Source organism: Capra hircus, chromosome 18 (genome assembly GCF_001704415.2).
Source record: "Capra hircus breed San Clemente chromosome 18, ASM170441v1, whole genome shotgun sequence".
Taxonomy (NCBI): domain Eukaryota; kingdom Metazoa; phylum Chordata; class Mammalia; order Artiodactyla; family Bovidae; genus Capra; species Capra hircus.
The window spans coordinates 44,251,008-44,271,520 of record NC_030825.1 but is presented as its reverse complement, the minus strand read 5'-3'; the positions used below and the strand labels follow the sequence as shown (position 1 = coordinate 44,271,520).

General features: G+C 42.5%; 2 protein-coding genes across 5 annotated transcripts in view; one reads left to right on the top strand and one right to left on the bottom strand.

Annotated features, from left to right (window-relative positions):
• Nucleotides 1-3,280, top strand: part of ANKRD27 (ankyrin repeat domain 27) — a 59,895-nt gene extending 56,615 nt beyond the window's left edge. For 3 of the 4 annotated variants that reach the window (XM_018062260.1, XM_018062259.1, XM_013971274.2), the window contains 3 exons: nt 317-395; nt 583-655; nt 1,952-3,280. In XM_018062260.1, the coding sequence (XP_017917749.1) occupies nt 317-395; nt 583-655; nt 1,952-2,182 (383 nt within the window). In that variant the 3' untranslated portion in view covers nt 2,183-3,280. The remainder of the gene's footprint in view (nt 1-316; nt 396-582; nt 656-1,951) is intronic. The other variant, XM_018062261.1, reaches the window with a different exon arrangement.
• PDCD5 (programmed cell death 5) lies at nt 6,039-16,601 on the bottom strand. Its single transcript, XM_018062258.1, has 6 exons — nt 16,428-16,601; nt 15,441-15,478; nt 9,600-9,661; nt 7,507-7,598; nt 6,527-6,598; nt 6,039-6,229 (listed from the first exon to the last, which is right to left on the bottom strand). Exons 1-6 carry the CDS (start codon nt 16,491-16,493, stop codon nt 6,182-6,184), a joined length of 378 nt encoding a protein of 125 aa, XP_017917747.1. The 5' UTR covers nt 16,494-16,601; the 3' UTR covers nt 6,039-6,181.

The window sequence follows — 20,513 nt, the reverse complement described above, 5'->3', positions numbered from 1 at the left end:
ACGTATTGTTGTAGTTTGAAGTATAATAATGTGAATAAATCTATTCACATATCTGGATAATCCTGAGGCTGTCTCACCGTAATTGGTTGTGCCTGGGGAGTATCAGTGTATTAAGGGTTTATTTTTGTTTCATGCGGGGTCACACAGTAATACATAGGTATCTACTAACATGTTTCTGTAAGCAAATTAAATCCTTAATTTCCTAAATGTTGTTAAACTTAAGGAAATGTTGAAAGTTTGCGTCTGTGCTATACAATTGTTAAACAATTGTTAAACTACCCTTGAAAGTTTTCAGATGTTATCCTTTTATCTACAGGGAATTCAAAAATGTATGATCTACCAGATGAACCTTTTACAAGACAGTTTTACTTTGTCCACTCAGTTGGTCCATTTAAGTGAGTATAAAATTCAAGTTGATTTCTGTGCTTTTGACCTTAATTTTACTTTCAACTCAAGCACGTTATTTGCAGCTTTAATGAATATAAATAAATCTTCACCCATCAAATGCTGCCACCTCGTGGCCAACCAGAATATTTTGCACCACTATCCCAAACACTTACTTTAGTTTGTTTTGGGTTTCAGGGCAAGGACTCCAAAGGAGATTATGGCACGAGACAGAAGTGTCCCTAATCTTACTAAAGATACTTTGCATGAGGTGAGTTATTAGACACTGGCTTATACCATTAATTTTTAAATCCTGGCTTATACCATTATTTTTTAAATCCTAGATTTTTCAAAACTAATCCTTGGAAAACACATCTCTTATTTCAGTAGTCCTGTCACTGGTAAAGAGTTACAAACAAAATGAGTTTGGTGGCAAGATTAAATATTGTTATTTTTAATAATGCATTTCTGAGCTGAGAAAGGAAAGTGAGGGAAAAGTGGCAGACGGTTGAGACACATGGAAAAGATCCCGCAGTTCATAACATGCATACTAGGTGAACTATCTGAGATTTTACTGTGTGAGCTAATTCACTAACATGTTAATCACTAATGGAAGGAAGAAAACACATCTGTATATAGATAGTTAAAAACCTTGCGAGTATGGTATAATGTTGCTGATATAGTCAGTTTTGTTTGTGGCCATCTTCCTACAGCACTATTTAATACTCATTATAAAAGAAGCCTGCTTTCCTTTCTGTGGTGCTATTAGGTGGCTCTTCTCAGAAAACATGGCTTTTCTTTTCTTATTAAATTATAATTGATTTACATTGTTGTGTTAGTTTCTAGTATACAGCAAAGTGATTCAGTTTTTCATATATACATATAATATCTATATATTCTTTTTCAGATTCTTTTCCATTGTAGTTTATTACAGGATACTGAATATATTTCCCTGTGCTATACAGTAGGGCATTACTGAAACATGGCTTTCCTTATTGGTGCTCATCAATATCATACGTGCCTTATTTGAGAAATAGAATTTATAGTATGTCTGGCATAGGCTTGCTGGAACAAATATACTACCATTCTAAATCTTTTAGCAAATTAAAGTGATTTTTGTTAATATGCCTGATCTTGATTTCATAGTTAATCTTCCCTGGCTTTGTTAATAGGCCTGCTTCTGGGTGGAAAACCTGCAGACTTTGAGATATGCCTGGGTTCAAGTGCTAGCTTTCCCTTGCTAGCTGGGGGACTTCAGGCAGATCGCCTACCTTTGCCGATCCTATTTCCTCAGCTGTATGCGCAGTGGGGATGACCACAGTACACATTAGTTAGAGTTGCCAAGACTAAATGTGAAAACACGTGAACGTGTTTACACTGTGCCCGACATGTGGAGTACGCACAGGTCACACTTTCACTGCAGGGATGTTAAGAGTTGAAATTATGCCTGCAAAGTACTTAGCACATTGATGACACCTCAAGAAGCGCTCGAGGGTAGCTGTTACTCTGGCAGTTGTTTTCAAGTACAGTGCAAATGTGAAGTGTTTGAATCATATCTTTTCTTTAGCCAGGGAGACAAAGAGTCACACGGAAGCACAATAACCTGCCAGACCAGGGCAGGTCTGAGGCTGCTGACAAAGGAAACGATCAGCTGGAGAGGCCTGGACCAAGGCAAACTGCTCCCAGAAACAGGAGGATGCTCCGTAGACACACAGTCGACGATACAGTTGTACCCAAGGGCCCAGAGACTGCTGGCAACCTGACCACTCCCCAAGAGGCTAGCATTTCCCAGTCTTAACAGTAATAAGGAGGAATTATCTACTGCCAAGAAGCAAGTCCTCAACAAGAAGATGCTGCGCATGAATACAGCTTCGCACTAAATTTGTTTGGCTTGAGAGAAAAGCAGAAAGGTCCTGAAAGCTTTTCTGTGGCTGACAGAAAGAATACAACAGAAGGTCATCACTAGCTCTTTCCTCTTCAGAGGTAATGGATACACTTGAAAAGGGATGGACAAAATTCCAGTGGTGTCCAGATCTTTAAGACACTTCCTAAGTATTTGGGTTCCTGGGTTACAGTGAGAGGTTTCATCACCAGATTCTGACCTCCTTCTACTGAAAGGTGCTAAACCTCTGTGATGTGTATGAACTAGCAAACCACAGTCTAAAAGAACTCCTCCCTCTGGGATAAGCCGAAGAAAAGCAATTTAGGTTTCACTGTACTGTGGAGGCTGGGCAGAAATATGGCATTTGAATAAAGAAAACAGAGCTGAAAAATGTCCCTTTTAAGCAACACTTGAACCCAAAGATGCCTAAATGCCATTTTGATTGCTCATTTTAGTTTAAAGGACACATATGACATGTTCTACACTATGTATATGGGGAAAGCTGGGTATCCTTTTTTCTTCCAACAAAGTACAGATGATTGAGCACTGCACTTATACACCGATAGCAGCGTCTCTAGAGACATCCCTTCCTGTTAAGAGCCCCCTGAACGTCCCACCGGGTGGATGGGTACTGAAGAGAGTAGACTTGGCACATCTTCTCTTAGTCTTTTGATTCCGATTCAAAACTTACAGCACAAACCAGGTCAAAGTAACTTTACGTTAGGATTTATTGCCATTTATTCCTTTTTATAAATTTCTATAGATTATACTTCTTATTTTTTTATGTTACTAATTAGTCTAAAGCTGCAAACACGGGTTTGTCCTGAGTACATTTTCAAATAACTTTGTAATAGGGAAATGGTTTTGTGCACGTTCTTGGAAATACTTGTGTATGTACAGAAGGGAGGGGCTGATTATTTTTCTATGAAGTAATTTATGATTTTTAATTTTCTAATGTGCCTTGGATATGTGCCAAATGATGGGAAAGAAACAGTAAACTTTATGATTCTTGAATGTGTCGTAGTACACTTTTTTCAGTTTGTTCTCCTGTGGTGATATGTTTCTCAGCCTTTCTGCTATCAACATGTGCTTGGTGTGTGGAAATCATCTTCTCCCACTGGATACACATGTTATTTTTCAGCTAGAGACAGAAGTGTGACTGAAACGTGTGAACTGGCTCATTTGGAGCAGATTATCCAGGGCTGCTGACCTAGTCCAGTAAGCACAGTGCCTAGTGCCCCCGCAAAGGTATTTTCATTTCTTTTAGCATCAGAACAAACTGAATATAATACAGCTACGTAGCCCAAACAGCAAATAAGCACAGCTGCTTTGGAAGTTTGTTCTATTTTTCCTCCTCTCCCCCACTTTTAAACAAAACCACCCTATTGGGCTAAGCTCCTGTGATTTTCTAGCATCCCGATAAAAGACTGACACTCTGCAGTTTATTAGCACAGTCCTGTCCAAGATGCAAGCACATACATTGGAAACACCTAATTTTGGGGGTGGTACAACAGTTTTGAAAACCTACCATGAACCTATCTGCAGGGCAGGAATAGGGACGCAGGTGTAAAAGAATGGACTCGTGTACCTGACATGGGGCAGTGAGAAGTGAAGTTGCTCAGTCATGTCCAACTCTTTGCGACCCCATGGACACCAGGCTCCTCCGTCCATGGGACTTTCTAGGCAAGAGTACTGGAGTGGGTTGCTGTTTCCTTCTCCAGGGAACTTCCCGGCCCAGGGATCGAACCCAGGTCTCGCACATTGCAGACAGACGCTTTCCGTCTGAGCCACCACTTGATCTTAGCCAAAAGGCCAGGGTGGCACTAACTGAGCAGTGCTGGCATACGCACCGCCGTGTGTAAAATGTCCGCGTCGAGTGGGGAGCTGCGGTAGCACACAGAGCTCAGCGCAGTGCTCTGCGATGGCCTCGAGAGCGCCTCATGGGGAAGAGGTGTGTGTCTACATGCAGCTGATCCACTGTGTTGTATAGCAGAAACTAACACAACACTGTAAAGCAACCATACTGTGATTAAAAACAAACAAAAGAAATATTGAAAAAGCCACACTTTCACGTATACCCTCCCTAATTCTAACAACTGCCCTGGCTGGTAGGAATGTCAAGTGAGGAGGTTTACGGAAATAAGGGGGCCAATTTGCTTGCACGGTCAGAGCTGGGGTCAAGGCCGTGTCACCTGCTTCCAGCTGGGTGCACCCTTCACCTGGAGATAGAAATACCATGAATGGGACTCTCAATCCTGGGGGAGAAGTTTCCTCTTGAGCTATTCTGGTAATCAGCAGGGTGAGCAATCTGAAGTGATTACCTCAAGTATTTTAAAAAACACGTGTGTTTCTAAGTACTTTCTCAAAACTAAATTTGACAATTTAGAAATTGGTAATGCCAAAATTCCTATTTTGTATGAGAATGTTTTGAATTCAGAGTATCGTCAGTTAAATCAGACAGGTGAGAATAACCAGCCCCCACCCCCTAGATGGAAACACATTCCACCCCCCCCACCGCCGCCAACGTCATGAAGAATTTCTGTCCTCAGTCACTTTCCATTCTCGAGTGTCTCTGAATTAGGGGAAGTTTGGTCCCTCAACACATTCACCTCAACAGCTGCCGTAACAGTGGTTATTTTGTAAGACAAAGCGTGTAGCAAACTTGCTCAGAGCTGTCTAGTCTCCTTCCAGTGTCTCTATGTAAGATTTACCTGTTAACTGGGATTATTTTTTCAAAATCCTTGATCAATTTTATTTTGGTGATTTACTGTTCCTCTGAACTCTTCTTGATGTCCTTAATGGCTCTACTCATTTATTTGTTTACTCAGGAATACTAGACATGTATTCTAACACTCAACGTCACTAAATTTTAAGTCTGAAATAGAGTAAAATCTCAAGTATAATTTAGAAATATATCAGCAGTGTATATATCTCTAGCTAGAGACTGGAATGATAAATCACATTTTCCATCACCTTTCCTGCTATTAATCCTACTGAGCTCATTAAATGTTATGCACTTCCTCTGGAGCTGGGTCCCCCAGGACTAAGACAAAAGTTACACCAAACAGCTCACTTGAGAGTTAAGCTTATGATTCAAAGTTTCGAGCACAGTTTTTCATAACCTGGTGGGAATAAAGGACAAAAGATGACACTCGCTTTAAGTTACCTGCAACCCTATCAGTGAAGACCCAGAACATTTCTACCACAATGGTGAACTGCTAAACTGTCTCAACTGGACTTGAATCATTAGAAATCATTTCTCTTAAAAACATGTTTACTAGTGTTTAAATATTATTACCAGTATGTCTCAGTTATTTTGCCAATTTTTTTCTAATTGACGTATCCTCCAGTTACAGAGGTGGTACAGGTAATTATTTGTTAGATGAGTTAATGCTTTGAAAAGCAGATTATAAATGAAACCAAAGTTAGGAATTTTCCTACATTAAATGTAAGGACTATCTCCAGGAAGAAAAAGGTCTTATCTGCTTTCAGAACCTATGTCTTGGAAATACTAAAACTGACTCAGCTTAATCCATGAATCTCAACACCTATGATGTTATAGACGCTGCTATTTTCTTCTCACTTAAGATGCTGGAGCAGCTCCTATTTCTGCTAAGGTCATGTCCCCATTTAACACTAATGTCACAAGTATGAAGGATATATTCGTGCTGCTACACATGTTCAGAAGCTTCTGACAGGAAAGGACAAAAATTTGAAAATGCAGATCTTCTGCTCATTTCTCTATGGTAGAAAAACAACTTTGTCCAAATTGTTCTATTTTGCATAACAAGTTTATTTTTAAAAGGTATATAGACAATAAACAAAGTAAACACACCACCAGATCTTAACTTCTGCCAAGTATTATCTGTCCTAGATAATACTGGAACTTCGTTCAGTTCCAGTCTCTAGACAAATTCAATAATCGTCATCTTCATCAGAGTCCATTACTTTTCTTCTGTTGAACTGGGGGGAAAATTAAACGAGTATCATGTTTCATAAAACATAACTCAGATTTTCTGAGAAAACAAATTCCTACCTACTACAGAAAGACATTTCTGTCTGGTTTAATATAACTTAAGTGTTTCAGACCAACAGAAGAGCCTTGAAAATTAGACCCTCAATGCAACTTTCTCCACAAACTTCGAAGTGTTGTAAAACAAAACTGTCTATGGGCTAAAATGTTTGACACACTACATGCAGATGTAACACTTATTTAAAATATCAATCTTTCTTTTGTCGTGTGCTTTGGGGGAAACTTACTTTAACTGTTGTTTTCTTTTCTGTTTGCTGGCTTACTTTTTCGAGGATTTCTATTAAACCTTGTTCTGATACCTAGGATAATCAAAGAGAAAAACAGTGCTTTTTTAAAACAAAGAATTGACCTTAGCCGACCGAATTGTTTCAATCCTTCCAGGGTGTGGAAGTAGAGGTCAAGAAGGAAGGAGAATGGGACAGCTGGCTGAAACCACTGGCTATAACTCTTGGTTTAAGTTGCACTTAAAATCTGCTCTGCTGGTCTTCATTTGAGGGAGGAAAAGTATCCATCAGTTAGCTTCCTCGAAAAATCCAAGGTTAACAGGTATTTAAGCACCCCTTCATCACCACTAGCAGACAATGACAACCACCTACACCACTGTGTTAAGTGAAATGGACAGAGATATTCCACCTCTGCACCAAGACCTTGAGAAGCTTAAAAGCAGGAGACGAGTCACTCAAAAAAGATGAAGCCACTGTCACCCCTCCACACACGTTCTCAGTGTAAAGGGTTCAGGGCAGGTTGATCTCTGCAGGCCTGTGGTGGCGGCAGAGGGCTCCCCAGTGCCGGTGGGGCTCGTCTGGATCTTGAAGGAAAATCAGGGTTGCCAGAACATATCCTTCATGGCAGTATAGCAATGCACAGAATAACCAGGAAATTTAGCTCTTCTTCATTTGCAAAACAAGCATAACTTTCCCAATTTTAATTAGTATTGCTGACAAACCTTGTTTCCATTGTAGAAGCAATTTAGGCTATCTGACCCTAACAGTCACTGGTTCCAGAGCAATGTCATAAAAGGAAAGCAGCAGAGGATTTTAGAAGAGAGTTATCTTTTAGGATTTACGGTAGACACAACTATTCTCTCCTTTAAAAACTGCTTCAATAATTCTGTAACCAGAAAGAGATGAAATTGACCTTCTGAGGATACATTTTGGTAAAGTAGGTAACAAGACATTAAAACTGCCTCAAGGCAGGTCCAGCTTACCTTCCCACTTAGTTGTCCATACCGTGCCATCTGTATAAGGTAATTCTCTACTGCTTTAGTTTTCTCAGGCTTTACAAGTGCTAAGTTACTTACTAAAAAGGAAGGAAAAAAAAAAAATATATATATATAAACACACACAGACAAACATGCACAAAAAGAAGTCAGAACTAAATCACTTGACTAAATGCACTTATTCCTTGAAACTAAGTACTAACATTTCTAAAGCACTTGACTTATTTATGTCTTGAGACCAGCAAGGTAGATAAGGCAGATGCTATTGTTACTCCTCTTAAAAATGAGGAAACTATAGTTCAGCTTTGTCAACCTCAGTCAAGACCACAGAGAGGTAGTGGTGAACCAAGATTAAACTTGGGGGCTTATATTCTAAGCTCCATCCTTTAAAAACAAAGCAAAAGCATGACTGTTCCATGAAGAGCAATTTCTATATTACATGCATGCATGCTAAGTCGCTTCAGTCATGTCCAGCTCTGCGACCCCATGGACTGTAGCTCACCAGGCTCCCCTATCCATGGGATTCTCCAGACAAGAGTATTGAAGTGGGCTGCCATTTCCTCCTCCAGGGGATTTTCCTGACCCAGGGATCGAGCCTGCATTTCCTGTGGCTCCTGCATTGCAGGCGGATTCTTTACCGCTTGAGCCACCAGGGAAGCCCTCAAAAAGCAACCCATCCTTGCGAATTTCTGTATTACTATGCATATACAATCATCGTGATCCATTCAGGGCTGCATCTTCTAAGCTGGGCTTCAAGTTATAATACAGAAGATAATGTTTCATTCTGATTGGCTCATTTAATTTTTTTTATGGTTTTCTTTTTATTTTTTGTGATGAAAAACACAACACAAATGGAGAATACAGGTCTACCTCATTTTACTGAGCTTCACAGATACAGCAGTTTCCACAAATGGAGGTCTGTGGCATCCTACACCCCTGCTTTGAGCAAGTCTGCTGGCATGGATTTCCTGACAGTGTGTAATTACTTCATGTCTTTATGTCACATTTTGGTAATTTTCACATTTCAAATTTTCTATTGTTATTCTTATATATATTATGGTGATCTGTAATCAATGATCTTTGATGTTATTATTGAAAAACAAAAATCATGACTTGTTGAAGACTCAGGTGATGATTAGCATTTTTTAGCACTACTATTACTACTGCTAAGTCGCTTCAGTCGTGTCCAACTCTGTGCGACCCCATAGACGGCAGCCCACCAGGCTCTGCTGTCCCTGGGATTCTCCAGGCAAGAACACTGGAGTGGGTTGCCATTTCCTTCTCCAATGCATGAAAGTGAAAAGTGAAAGTGAAGTCGCTCAGTCGTGTTCGACTCTTAGCGACCCCATGGACTGTAGCCTACCAGGCTCCTCTGTCCATGGGATTTTCCAGGCAAGAGTATTGGAGTGGGGTGCCATTGCCTTCTCCATTTTTAGCAATAAGGTATTTTTAAATTAAGGGATGTATACTTTTTTTTTTAAAGACATAATACTATTGCATTTAACAGACTATAAAACTTTTATATGCACTGGAAAGCCAAAAAATTTGTATGACTTGCTTACCGTGGTGGTCTGCAACCAAAGCCAAAATATCTCCGAGATCTGCCTGGACAATAAACTAGAGCCCCATCACCCAGGTCAACTGCTAGCAGCATTTTGTGACTGACTTGACTGAAAAGTTATTGCCAATAAATTCTACCTAATACAGTTGTCCCTTGGTATCTGAAAGGACTGGTTCTAGGATTCCCTGCAGATGCCAAAATCTGAAGATGCTCAGGTCCCTCATATAAAATGGTGTACTACCGTCAGCCCTCTGTATCTGTGGGTTCTGACTCTATAAAAATGAAGGGCTCACTACACGCACTTGGAGATCATTTCAATAGCAGGAGAGAATGGAGCTGGAACTTTTAATAACAACTTAAGTATGTTTCTTTAGGTTTATAAAGCTAACACTTTTTAATCTGCATCTCACATGCTTTTAGGTTAAACAAGTATTTAATCTAGAAACAGCAATTATTTCATATACATCTCCCTATTCAAATAACTCAAACCAGTTTTATAAAGAAAAGTGAAGATGCTTACACCGGGCCCGGGCTGACTGATCCAGAACTTGGGCTAAGATACTGTTTCTCATTTCTGCTTCCCTACAAGAAAAACAGGTCAAGCAAAATCAGAACTAAGCTGCCAGCATTCCTACTGCACACAGAAAAATGTAACAAGTCCATTCTTACTCAAAAGCCAGTTTTCTATTTTGTGAGTCTGAAAGGTAAAACTTCACAGTTTCCCAATTCAGAAGAGAGTTTCAGTTCAATCACCATTATAAACATTTATTAACTACCCAGTGTGTGAGAAGGGCTAGAAATTTGTAGTGAGATTTCAGGCAAATACACTGACGAATGATTAATCCGTGTAATTTTTTTAGAGATAAAGAAGCTGAGGTTCATGGAGACCATGTTAAGAAGACACAGGTAACTGTGGCCAAGGTATGACCAGATTCCACGTTTTAAGATTCTCAGTCTTAGTTTTGGGTTGGGAGGGGAGTTACAATTATACCCGTTTCTACCCTTGCATCTTCCCACCTATCCAGGCAGGAACTATTTCACATTCACAGGACAGTGATTTCAAATTTTTTTAAAGCAGAAATTGTTTTCCAAATGAAGCCCTTCAAGAAACTTAATATGAACTTAACACAGAAAAAAACAGATTCTTTGGCTGAATTAGAAGGCTGAATCTGCTGTACAAAGGAAACAAGAAATAAACCACTATGCAGAAAGGAAAGTGTGCATTCATCAATTTCAGCCCTGAGTGGAGAAAGAAAAAAAGTGTCTCTTAACTTCAAGCTTTAGCCTTGTAGGTTTGCTGTCTGAATTCCTTCTGGTAGCAGGGTGGAGGCAGGGAAAGAACATCAAGCAGAGAATTTTAAGAGGTCTAAGGTTAGAAAGGAGGTCACCGTCCAAGAAGCAGTGGCTGTGTGGGTGCAGCAGGGCTGAGAGGAGCTACTCCACGTTCAAGGTCAGGAGGGGCGGCAGTGAGGAGATACCCCTCATCCAAGGTAAGGAGCAGCGGCTGCGCTTTGCTGGGGCAGGCGTGAAGAGATACCCCACGTCCAAGGTAAGAGGAACCCAAGTAAGACGGCAGGTGTTGCCAGAGGGCATCAGAGAAACCATACTCACAGAAAACTAGTCAATCTGATCACACAGGCCACAGCCTTGTCTAACTCAATGAAACTAAGCCATGCCATGTGGGGCCACCCAAGACGGGCGGGTCATGGTGGAGAGGTCTGACAGAATGTGGTCCACTGAAGAAGGGAATAGCAAACCACTTCAGTATTCTTGCTTTGAGAACCTCATGAACAGTATGAAAATGATAGGATACTGAAAGAGGAACTGCCCAGGTCAGTAGGTGCTCAATATGCTACTGGAGATCTGTGGACAAATAACTCCAGAAAGAATGAAGGGATGGAGCCAAAGCAAAAACAATACCCAGTTGTGGATGTGGCTGGTGATAGAAGCAAGGTCTGATGCTGTAAAGAGCAATATTGCATAGGAACCTGGAGTGTTAGGTCCATGAATCAAGGCAAACTGGAAGTGGTCAAACAGGAGATGGCAAGAGTGAATGTCAACATTCTAGGAATCAGCAAACTAAAATGGACTGGAATGGGTGAATTTAACTCAGATGACCATTATATATACTACTGCAGGCAGGAATCCCTCAGAAGAAATGGAGTAGCCATCATGGTCAACAAAAGAGTCTGAAATGCAGTATTTGGATGCAATCTCAAAAATGACAGAATGATCTCTGTACGTCTCCAAGGCAAACCATTCAATATCACAGTAATCCAAGTCTATGCCCCAACCAGTAATGCTGAAGAAGCTGAAGTTGAACGGTTCTATGAAGACCTACAAGACCTTTTAGAACTAACACCCCAAAAAGATGTCCTTTTCATTATAGGGGACTGGAATGCAAAAGTAGGAACTCAAGAAACACCTGGAGTAACAGGCAAATTTGGCCTTGGGATACAGAATGAAGCAGGGCAAAGGCTAATAGAGTTTTGCCAAGAGAATGCACTGGTCATAGCAAATACCCTCTTCCAACAATACAAAAGAAGACTCTACACATGGACATCACCAGATGGTCAATACCAAAATCAGATTGATTATACTGTTTGCAGCCAAAGATGAAGAAGTTTTATACAGTCAGCAAAAACAAGACCAGGAGCTGACTGTGGCCCAAATCATGAACTCCTTATTGCCAAATTCAGACTTAAATTGATCAAAACAGGGAAAACCACTAGACCATTTAGGTATGACCTAAATCAAATCCCTTATGATTATACAGTGGAGATGAGAAGTAGATTTAAGGGACTAGATCTGATAGATAGAGTGCCTGATGAACTATGGACGGAGGTTCGTAACACTGTACAGGAGACAGGGATCAGTCGTGTCCGACTCTTTGCAACCCCATGGACTGTAGCCTACCAGGCTTCTCTGTCCATGAGATTCTCCAGGCAAGAAACCTGAAGTGGTTGCCATTTCCTTCTCGAAAACCATCCCCATGGAAAAGAAATGCCAAAAAGCAAAATGGCTGTCTGAGGAGGCCTTACAAATAGCTGTGAAAAGAAGAGAAGCGAAAAGCAAAGGAGAAAAGGAAAGATATAAGTATCTGAATGCAGAGTTCCAAAGAATAGCAAAGAGAGATAAGAAAGCCTTCCTCAACGATCAATGCAAAGAAATAGAGGAAAACAACAGAATGGGAAAGACTAGAGATCTCTTCAAGAAAATCAGAGATACCAAGGGAACATTTCATGCAAAGATGGGCTCGATAAAGGACAGACCTAACAGAAGCAGAAGATATTAAGAAGACATGGCAAAATACACAGAACTGTACAAAAAAGATCTTCACGACCAAGATGGTGTAATCACTCACCTAGAGCCAGACATCCTGGAATGTGAAGTCAAGTGGGCCTTAGAAAGCATCACTACGAACAAAGCTAGTGGAGGTGATGAAATTCCAGTTGAGCTATTTCAAATTCTGAAAGATGATGCTGTGAAAGTGCTGCACTCGATATGCCAGCAAATCTGGAAAACTCAGCAGTGGCCACAGGACTGGAAAAGGTCAGTTTTCATTCCAGTCCCAAAGAAAGGCAATGCCAAAAGAATGCTCAAACTACCGCACAATTGCACTCATCTCACACTCTAGTAAAGTAATGCTCAAAATTCTCCAAGCCAGGCTTCAGCAATACGTGAACCGTGAACTTCCAGATGTTCAAGCTGGTTTTAGAAAAGGCAGAGGAACCAGAGATCAAACTGCCAACATCCACTGGATCATCAAAAAAGAGAGTTCCAGAGAAACATCTATTTCTGCTTTAATGACTATGCCAAAGCCTTTGACTGTGTGGATCACAATAAACTGTGAAAAATTCCGAAAGAAATGAGCATACCACACCACCTGACCTGCCTCTTGAGAAATCTGTATGCAGGTCAGGAAGCAACAGTTAGAAATGGACATGGAACAACAGACTGGTTCCAAATAGGAAAAGGAATGTGTCAAGGCTGTATATTGTCACCCTGCTTATTTAACTTCTATGCAGAGTACATCATGAGAAACGCTGGGCTAGAAGCAGCACAAGCTGGAATCAAGATTGCTGGGAGAAATATCAATAACATCAGATATGCACATGACACCATCCTTATGGCAGAAAATGAAGAGGAACTAAAAAGCCTCTTGATGAAGGTGAACGAGGAGAGTGAAAAAGTCCGTTTAACGCTCAACATTCAGAACTAAGATCATGGCATCTGGTCCTATCACTTCATGGGAAACAGATGGGGAAACAGCGGAAACAGTGTCAGACTTTACTTTTCGGGACTCCAAAATCACTGCAGATGGTGATTGCAGCCATGAAATTAAAAGATGCTTACTGCTTGGAAGGAAAGTTATGACCAACCTAGATGGCATATTCAAAAGCAGAGATATTACTTTGCCAACAAAGGTCCGTCTAGTCAAGGCTATGGTTTTTCCTGTGGTCGTGTATGGATGTGAGAGTTGGACTGTGAAGAAGGCTGAGCGCCGAAGAATTGATGTTTTTGAACTGTGGTGTTGGAGAAGACTCTTGAGAGTCCCTTGGACTGCAAGGAGATCCAACCAGTCCATTCTAAAGGAGATCGGCCACCTCATGCGAAGAGCTGACTCATTGGAAAAGACTCTGATGCTGGGAGGGATTAGGGGCAGGAGAAGAAGGGGACGACAGAGGATGACATGGCTGGATGGCATCACTGACTCGATGCACGTGAGTCTGAGTGAACTCTGGGAGTTGGTGATGGACAGGGAGGCCTGGCGTGCTGTGATTCATGTGGTCACAGGTCGGACACGACAGAGCAACTGAACTGAAGGTTAGAAATGACCCAAGTGATGGCAGAAGTAAAGGTAAATCCTCTTTGGAAGAATCCAGAAGAAGAGTGATCAATTATGTGACACGTCTGAATTTCAGGTATGTTAAAATGTGAAAAAAAATTCCCATCTTCAAAGTCAGTGAAGTTCACGTAGTGCATTTATTTTCTTCTTAGCACTATCCCAGGTGCTAACCTATCTATCTGTCCCTCTAATGTGAGCTACGTACAGAAGGGAAGGAACCTTCTCCATCTTGCATATTTCTAGAGACACAGCACAATGCCTGACCCAGAGCAGGTGCTCAGTATTTGACGGATGAATGAATGAGTTAAAAGGCAGCATGGGGGACTTCCCTAGCAGCCCAGTGGTTAAGACTCTGCACTTAGTATGCAGGAGGCATGAGTTCCACCCCTGGCTGGGGAACTACAATCCCACATGTTGTGTGTGTGCTGTGCCAGGCGAAAAATAAAAATGTAGCTTGGGGGCAGGGAGGGGTAGGTAGTTGTTTAATAGGTATACTTCTAGTTTTGTAAGATAAAAAAGTTCTAGAAGTGTGTTGCAAAGCAAATGAGAATATGGTTAATACAACTGAATGATACACTCAGAAGTAGTTAAGAAGGTTAATTTTACCTTTTGTGTTTTTTATCAGAGTTGGGAAAAAAAGGTAGCATGATGGGGTAACTAATAAGCCTGCCAAGTGTGAGGTGCTCTGCCACGTGCTGAGATAAACTAACACTGAGAACAGGAAAAACATTTCTTGTGTACGTGCTCAGTCACTTCAGTGGCCTCCGACTCTTTGTGACCCTATGGACTATATAGCCTGCCAGGTGCTTCTGTCTATGGGATTCTCAAAGCAAGAATCCTGGAGCGGGTTGCATGCCCTCTGTACCCCTGCAATCCTCACAACACCCCGATGAGGTAGTCCTATTATTATGCTTATTTTAAGGTAATCACAGTTTAGCAGAGAAACATGAATCAGTAATTACAATACAAAGTAGTAAGTACTGTGGGGTTCCATACATACTTAATTAATAAACTAATAGCGATGGGTCTGGAAAAATCCCTATGCCAGGAAGAACTTTACGATTCACACACCTGTGAATAAAACTTAAAACAAAAAAAAAGGTGAAACCACCCTTCAAAGAGTTCAGAGTTCCCAAGGACATAGAGAACAGAGCAAGAGGAGGGCAAAATGGGTGAAGGCTGTCAAAAGTACAAACTTCCAGTTATAAATAAGCCATGGGGATGTAATATGTAACGTATAGAGTGGGTGGTGACTATCCTTAAAGAGTATTAAATTGTATATAGTTAATAGTATTGAAAGTTGCTGAGAGTTAAATCTCAAAAGTTCTTATCGCAAGAAAAAAAATTTGTAATTATGTGTGGTGATGGTTGTTAACCAGACTTACTGTGGTGGTCACTTCACAATATAAACAAATATGGAATCAGCATGCTGTAAACGGAAACTAATGTTAAGTCAATTATTTCTTAATTTAAAAAGGGGGGATCCTTTACATTCAGAGTTCCAGCAGGTACCTGTGCTTTGCTTCCTGTTGTGCTGCATCGCCAGGATCCTGAAAAAAACAATTTTATCTTTTAGAAATTTCACAGGGGAGGGGGGAAAAAAAAAAAAAGGAACTATTTTATTTTGATTCTGGTACCTAACAGGCTCCTGCAGTGGTAGAGATGGGCTTACAAAGTAACTAAAAGCTGGGCCTCACTGAAGTAAAAAGGTAAGTTTCCACTTACTACAACGTTTTGATGAACGTCTAAAGTCTCAATCTCATAGAATGTTTTAGAATACAAACAGGTATTAAGAAGAAGAGCCCCCTCTTACGAAACCGTATTTAACGTGTAAAGAATAATTTCTGGAAAAGAAAATGTGCTACGGTGTTGGGGACGCTGATGATCAAACAACGCTCCCTTCCAGGCTATCCCGCTCCATCCCTAACGCTTCACTCCGGGTTTCCTGACAGCAGAGGCATTACTTGGGCGTTTCATCTACGGGGTTGGTGTTCAGTGCCTGGCTCTCCTCAGGACTGTCAACTCCGCCAGGCGATGTTCCCCGCCGTACCCTCAGCACCTGGCACAAGGAAGACCCCTCAGAAGATATCTGTCGACCCTTCGGGTCGAACCATCTGTATTCTAAACAACATTCGGCTGGAACAGTAGTCAAGTAGGCTAGGTCCATTAGCTAGGGGCACCAAGAGACCGAAGAAGTTGAGCATTCCGCTCGGGACCCAAGACGGCCGGCCGGGTGAGAGACCGACCCCCGGCCGCCGACCGGCCCGTGCCCGACCAGCCCGGGGCAGCACGTGGTTCGCTGGCCGCCCGAGCCCCCACGCGACTGACAGAGGAGCTGAGACGGCTTGGAGGCTACCAGACGGCCGCCGCGGGCGGAGGCGGGGTCCTCGGCCCCGGGGCAGAGACGCCTGGAGCCTGCGCCGGGGGGCCGCGCCCTCTACCTCGGGTGAGGGCGGAGCCCAGCAGGGATCGGGCTGGGCGGGTGTTGGGCTCGCTCACCCCGTGCTTCGCCTGTAGCTCGGCCAGCCTCTGCTTCCTCAGCGCCTCTAGCTCCTGCTCCGCCATGCTGCGGCCGTCCAGGGCGAGCAGCAGCGAACACGCTGCGACTCACTCCAAGGGAACGCCGCCAGTCCCTCTGCGCGCGCACCGCCCTCCGCACTGCGCAGGCGCCCGTAGCGCCCAGGCATCACCAATCTAGCCTAGAGCCGCGCCGCCCGCCCCAGCTCAGGGCCTGGGGAGACGCCCGAATCCGCGATTGCAGGCGGTGGGACGTAGGGCAGAGCTGCTGCGCCCAGCCTTCCCGAGCTCGGTCCTTGTTCCCAGGTGCAAACCTGTGCTCAGCGGGCGTGGGCGCCCGCAGGGTTAGGATCCGGCTGTGTGTGGGGAAAGATAATAACCTAGAAACAGGCTACCATCAACAATTATCAGTCAGTTCAATTCAGTGGCTCAGTCGTATCCGACTTTTTGCGATCCCATGAATCGCAGCACGCCAGGCCTCCCTGTCCATCACCAACTCCCGGAGTTCACTCAGACTCACGTCCATCGAGTCAGGGATGCCATCCAGCCATCTCATCCTCGGTCGTCCCCTTCTCCTTCTGTCCCCAATCCCTCCCAGCATCAGGGTCTTTTCCAATGAGTCAACTCTTCTGATGAGGTGGCCAAAGTCTTGGAGTTTCAGCTTCAGCATCAGTCCTTCCAGTGAACACCCAGGACTGATCTCCTTTAGAATGGACTGGTTGGATCTCCTTGCAGTCCAAGGAACTCTCAAGAGTCTTCTCTAACACCACAGTTCAAAAGCATCAATTCTTCGGCGCTCACCTTTCTTCACAGTCCAACTCTCACATCCATACATGACCACTGGAAAAACCATAGTCTTGACTAGACTGACCTTTGTTGGCAAAGTAATATCTCTGCTTTTCAATATACTATCTAGGTTGGTCATAACTTCCCTTCCAAAGAGTAAGCGTCTTTTAACTTCATGGCTGCCATCACCATCTGCAGTGATTTTGGAGCCCAGAAAAATAAAGTCTTGACACTGTTTCTACTGTTTCCCCATCTATTTGCCATGAAGTGATGGGACTAGATGCCATGATCTTCATTTTCTGAATGTTGTGCTTTAAGCCAACTTTTTCACTCTCCTCTTTCACTTTCATCAAGAGGCTTTTTAGCTCCTCTTCACTTTCTGCCATAAGGGTGGTGTCATCTGCATATCTGAGGTTATTGATATTTCTCCCAGCAATCTTGATTCCAGCTTGTGCTTCTTCCAGCCCAGCGTTTCTCATGATGTACTCTGCATAGAAGTTAAATAAGCAGGGTGACAATATACAGCCTTGATGTACTCCTTTTCCTACTTGGAACCAGTCTGTTGTTCCATGTCCAGTTCTAAGTGTTGCTTCCTGACCTGCATACAGATTTCTCAAGAGGCAGGTCAGGTGGTCTGGTATGCCCATCTCTTTCAGAATTTTCCACAACTACAACTGTAGGTAAAATTTGTTGAGCTTATAATGTGCTAGGCTCGTGTTATCTCTATTGGCTGACAAGGATCTGGGCACTTAGTGGAATGATGGAAAATGTGCTGAAACTGGACAGCAGTGATGGTTGCACAATTTTGTTTCCTTCAGCCATTACCATAGTTTTGTCTACCCCTTGGGTTGTACGAACTCATCTTCTAGAAAACATTAAGCTAGCAGTCTAGATCCACGTGGGAATTTAGTTCCCAACTAGGGAATGGAACCCGTGCCTCTTGCGGTAGAAGCCCAAGTCTTAATCACTGAACCCCCGATGAAGGCCCATAATTCTTAAATATGTTAAAAAATGTTAAATTGTACACTGAAAATGGATTGAGGGTGGGACTGGAGCAAACAGAGACTCACTGGTCATCCTGCATGGAGAAGCAAGTTAAAACAAACTTGGGAGGCTGAAGTTGGGAATCAGATGGGTCTGGCTTCCCTGTTAGCTCAGTTGGTAAAGAATCCGCCTGCAATGTGGGGAACCTTGGTTTGATTCCTGGGTCGGGAAGATCCACTGGAGAAGGGATAGGCTACCCACTCCAGTATTCTTGGGCTTCCCTAGTGGCTCAGCTGGTACAGAATCCTCCTGCAGTATGGGAGACCTGGGTCCAATCCCTGGGTTGGGAAGATCCTCTGGAAAAGAGAAAGACTACCCACTCCAGTATTCTGGCCCGGTGAATTCCATGAACTGTATGGTCCATGGGGTCGCAAAGAGTCGGACACAACTGAGTGGCTTTCACTTTCACTTTCTTTCCTCAGAGGTTGGCGCAGGAGCTATGAAATGTGGTGTGAACTGTGGAGACACTCCTAACACACACACAAACATGCTCACACATAAACACGCACACACGCACACTCAGGGCTGTCTTGGAGTGAATTCCCTGGCAGTAAGATTGTGCACCTCGAGCCTGGAGACATTGGTTCCTGTGGGGGGAAATGTCAGCTCCCTAACCCTGTGTCATGGTTGTTTTCTCGGTGGTGGCAAATGGCCTATAAATAACAACCCCCAATCCTCTCTTCCTCCAGACCTTGAACCATTTTACCTTCTGATTCTACAAATTTGCCTATGATAGGTGTAAGGCGAGTGCAGAGTAAAAAGAGAGCAAGCAGGGCAGTCAGGCAAGAAAAGGAAATTTATTAGAGGGAAAAGAGAGGGTGACTGGCTCTTAAGGAGGACCAGTGTTCTTCCTTTCTGATGGAGTCCTTCTTATACCCAACCAATGAAAAAATTCTCTGAAGGTCACATAGCGGGAGGTCTGTAATCTGGTGGTCTTAAAGCTTTGGGAAGATAGGCCCCAGTGAAATAACAGGATGCTATTTGGGCGGTTTGGCCAGTTTCACAGATCACTGTGATTTATTCCTTGTTTGTGAGGTCGACATAACGAGCCATCTTACCAATGAGACCCTATTTGGGCCCTGGGTACCTCATGAAATGGAAGCATACTATTTGTCCTTTCGTGACTAGCTTCTTTCACTTGGCATGCATTCAAGGTTCATCCATGTTGTACCTTGTGTCAGAATTTTCTTCCTTTTTGAGAGTGAATAATGTTTCACCCTCCCTTTTCTTGAATATACTTTCTAGTCGTTTTAGTATTTTGCTGTTTTTTTTTTTCCCAAGGAACTCAAAATTTATCAGTATTGATTACTTTTTAACCTATTTTTATCTATTTCTACCTAATTTTCATATTTCCACTGTTATTTTCTTTTCAGTTTCTTCAGATGAACATCCTATATGTTCATTTTTATTCTTTCTTATTTAATAATGAAAATATTTAAGCAATTAATTCACTTGTGAATACATATACATATATATAAAACTACCATACAATTTCACTCATCTCACATGCTAGCAAAGTAATGCTCAAAATTCTCCAAGCCAGGCTTCAGCAATACGTGAACCGTGAACTCCCTGATGTTCAAGCTGGTTTTAGAAAAGGCAGAGGAACTAGAGATCAAATTGCCAACATCCGCTGGATCATGGAAAAAGCAAGAGCGTTCCAGAAAAACATCTATTTCTGCTTTATTGACTATGCCAAAGCCTTTGACTGTGTGGATCACAAGAAACTGTGGAAAATTCTGAAAGAGATGGGAATACCAGACCACCTGACCTGCCTCTTGAGAAATCTGTATGCAGGTCAGGAAGCAACAGTTAGAACTGGACATGGAACAACAGACTGGTTCCAAATAGGAAAAGGAGTACGTCAAGGCTGTATATTGTCACCCTGCTTATTTAACTTCTATGCAGAGTACATCATGAGAAACACTGGACTGGAAGAAACACAAGCTGGAATCAAGATTGCCAGGAGAAATATCAATAACCTCAGATATGCAGATGACACCACACTTATGGCAGAAAGTGAAGAGGAGCTAAAAAGCCTCTTGATGAAAGTGAAAGAGGAGAGCGAAAAAGTTGTCTTAAAGCTCAACATTCAGAAAATGAAGATCATGGCATCTGGTCCTATCACTTCATGGGAAACAGATGGGGAAACAGTGGAAACAGTGTCAGACTTTATTTTTTTGGGCTCCAAAATCACTGCAGATGATGACTGCAGCCATGAAATTAAAAGATGCTTAC

Excerpts from the sequence above, each read along its gene's own strand:
- PDCD5 (XM_018062258.1), bottom strand. The coding sequence starts at position 16,493 with ATGGCGGAGCAGGAGCTAGAGGCGCTGAGGAAGCAGAGGCTGGCCGAG. Across the intron at positions 15,479-16,427 it reads AGCTACAGGCGAAGCACGGG|GATCCTGGCGATGCAGCACA; the intron begins GTGAGCGAGCCC and ends TGTTTTTTTCAG. Across the intron at positions 6,599-7,506 it reads ATGGACAACTAAGTGGGAAG|GTATCAGAACAAGGTTTAAT; the intron begins GTAAGCTGGACC and ends TGATTATCCTAG.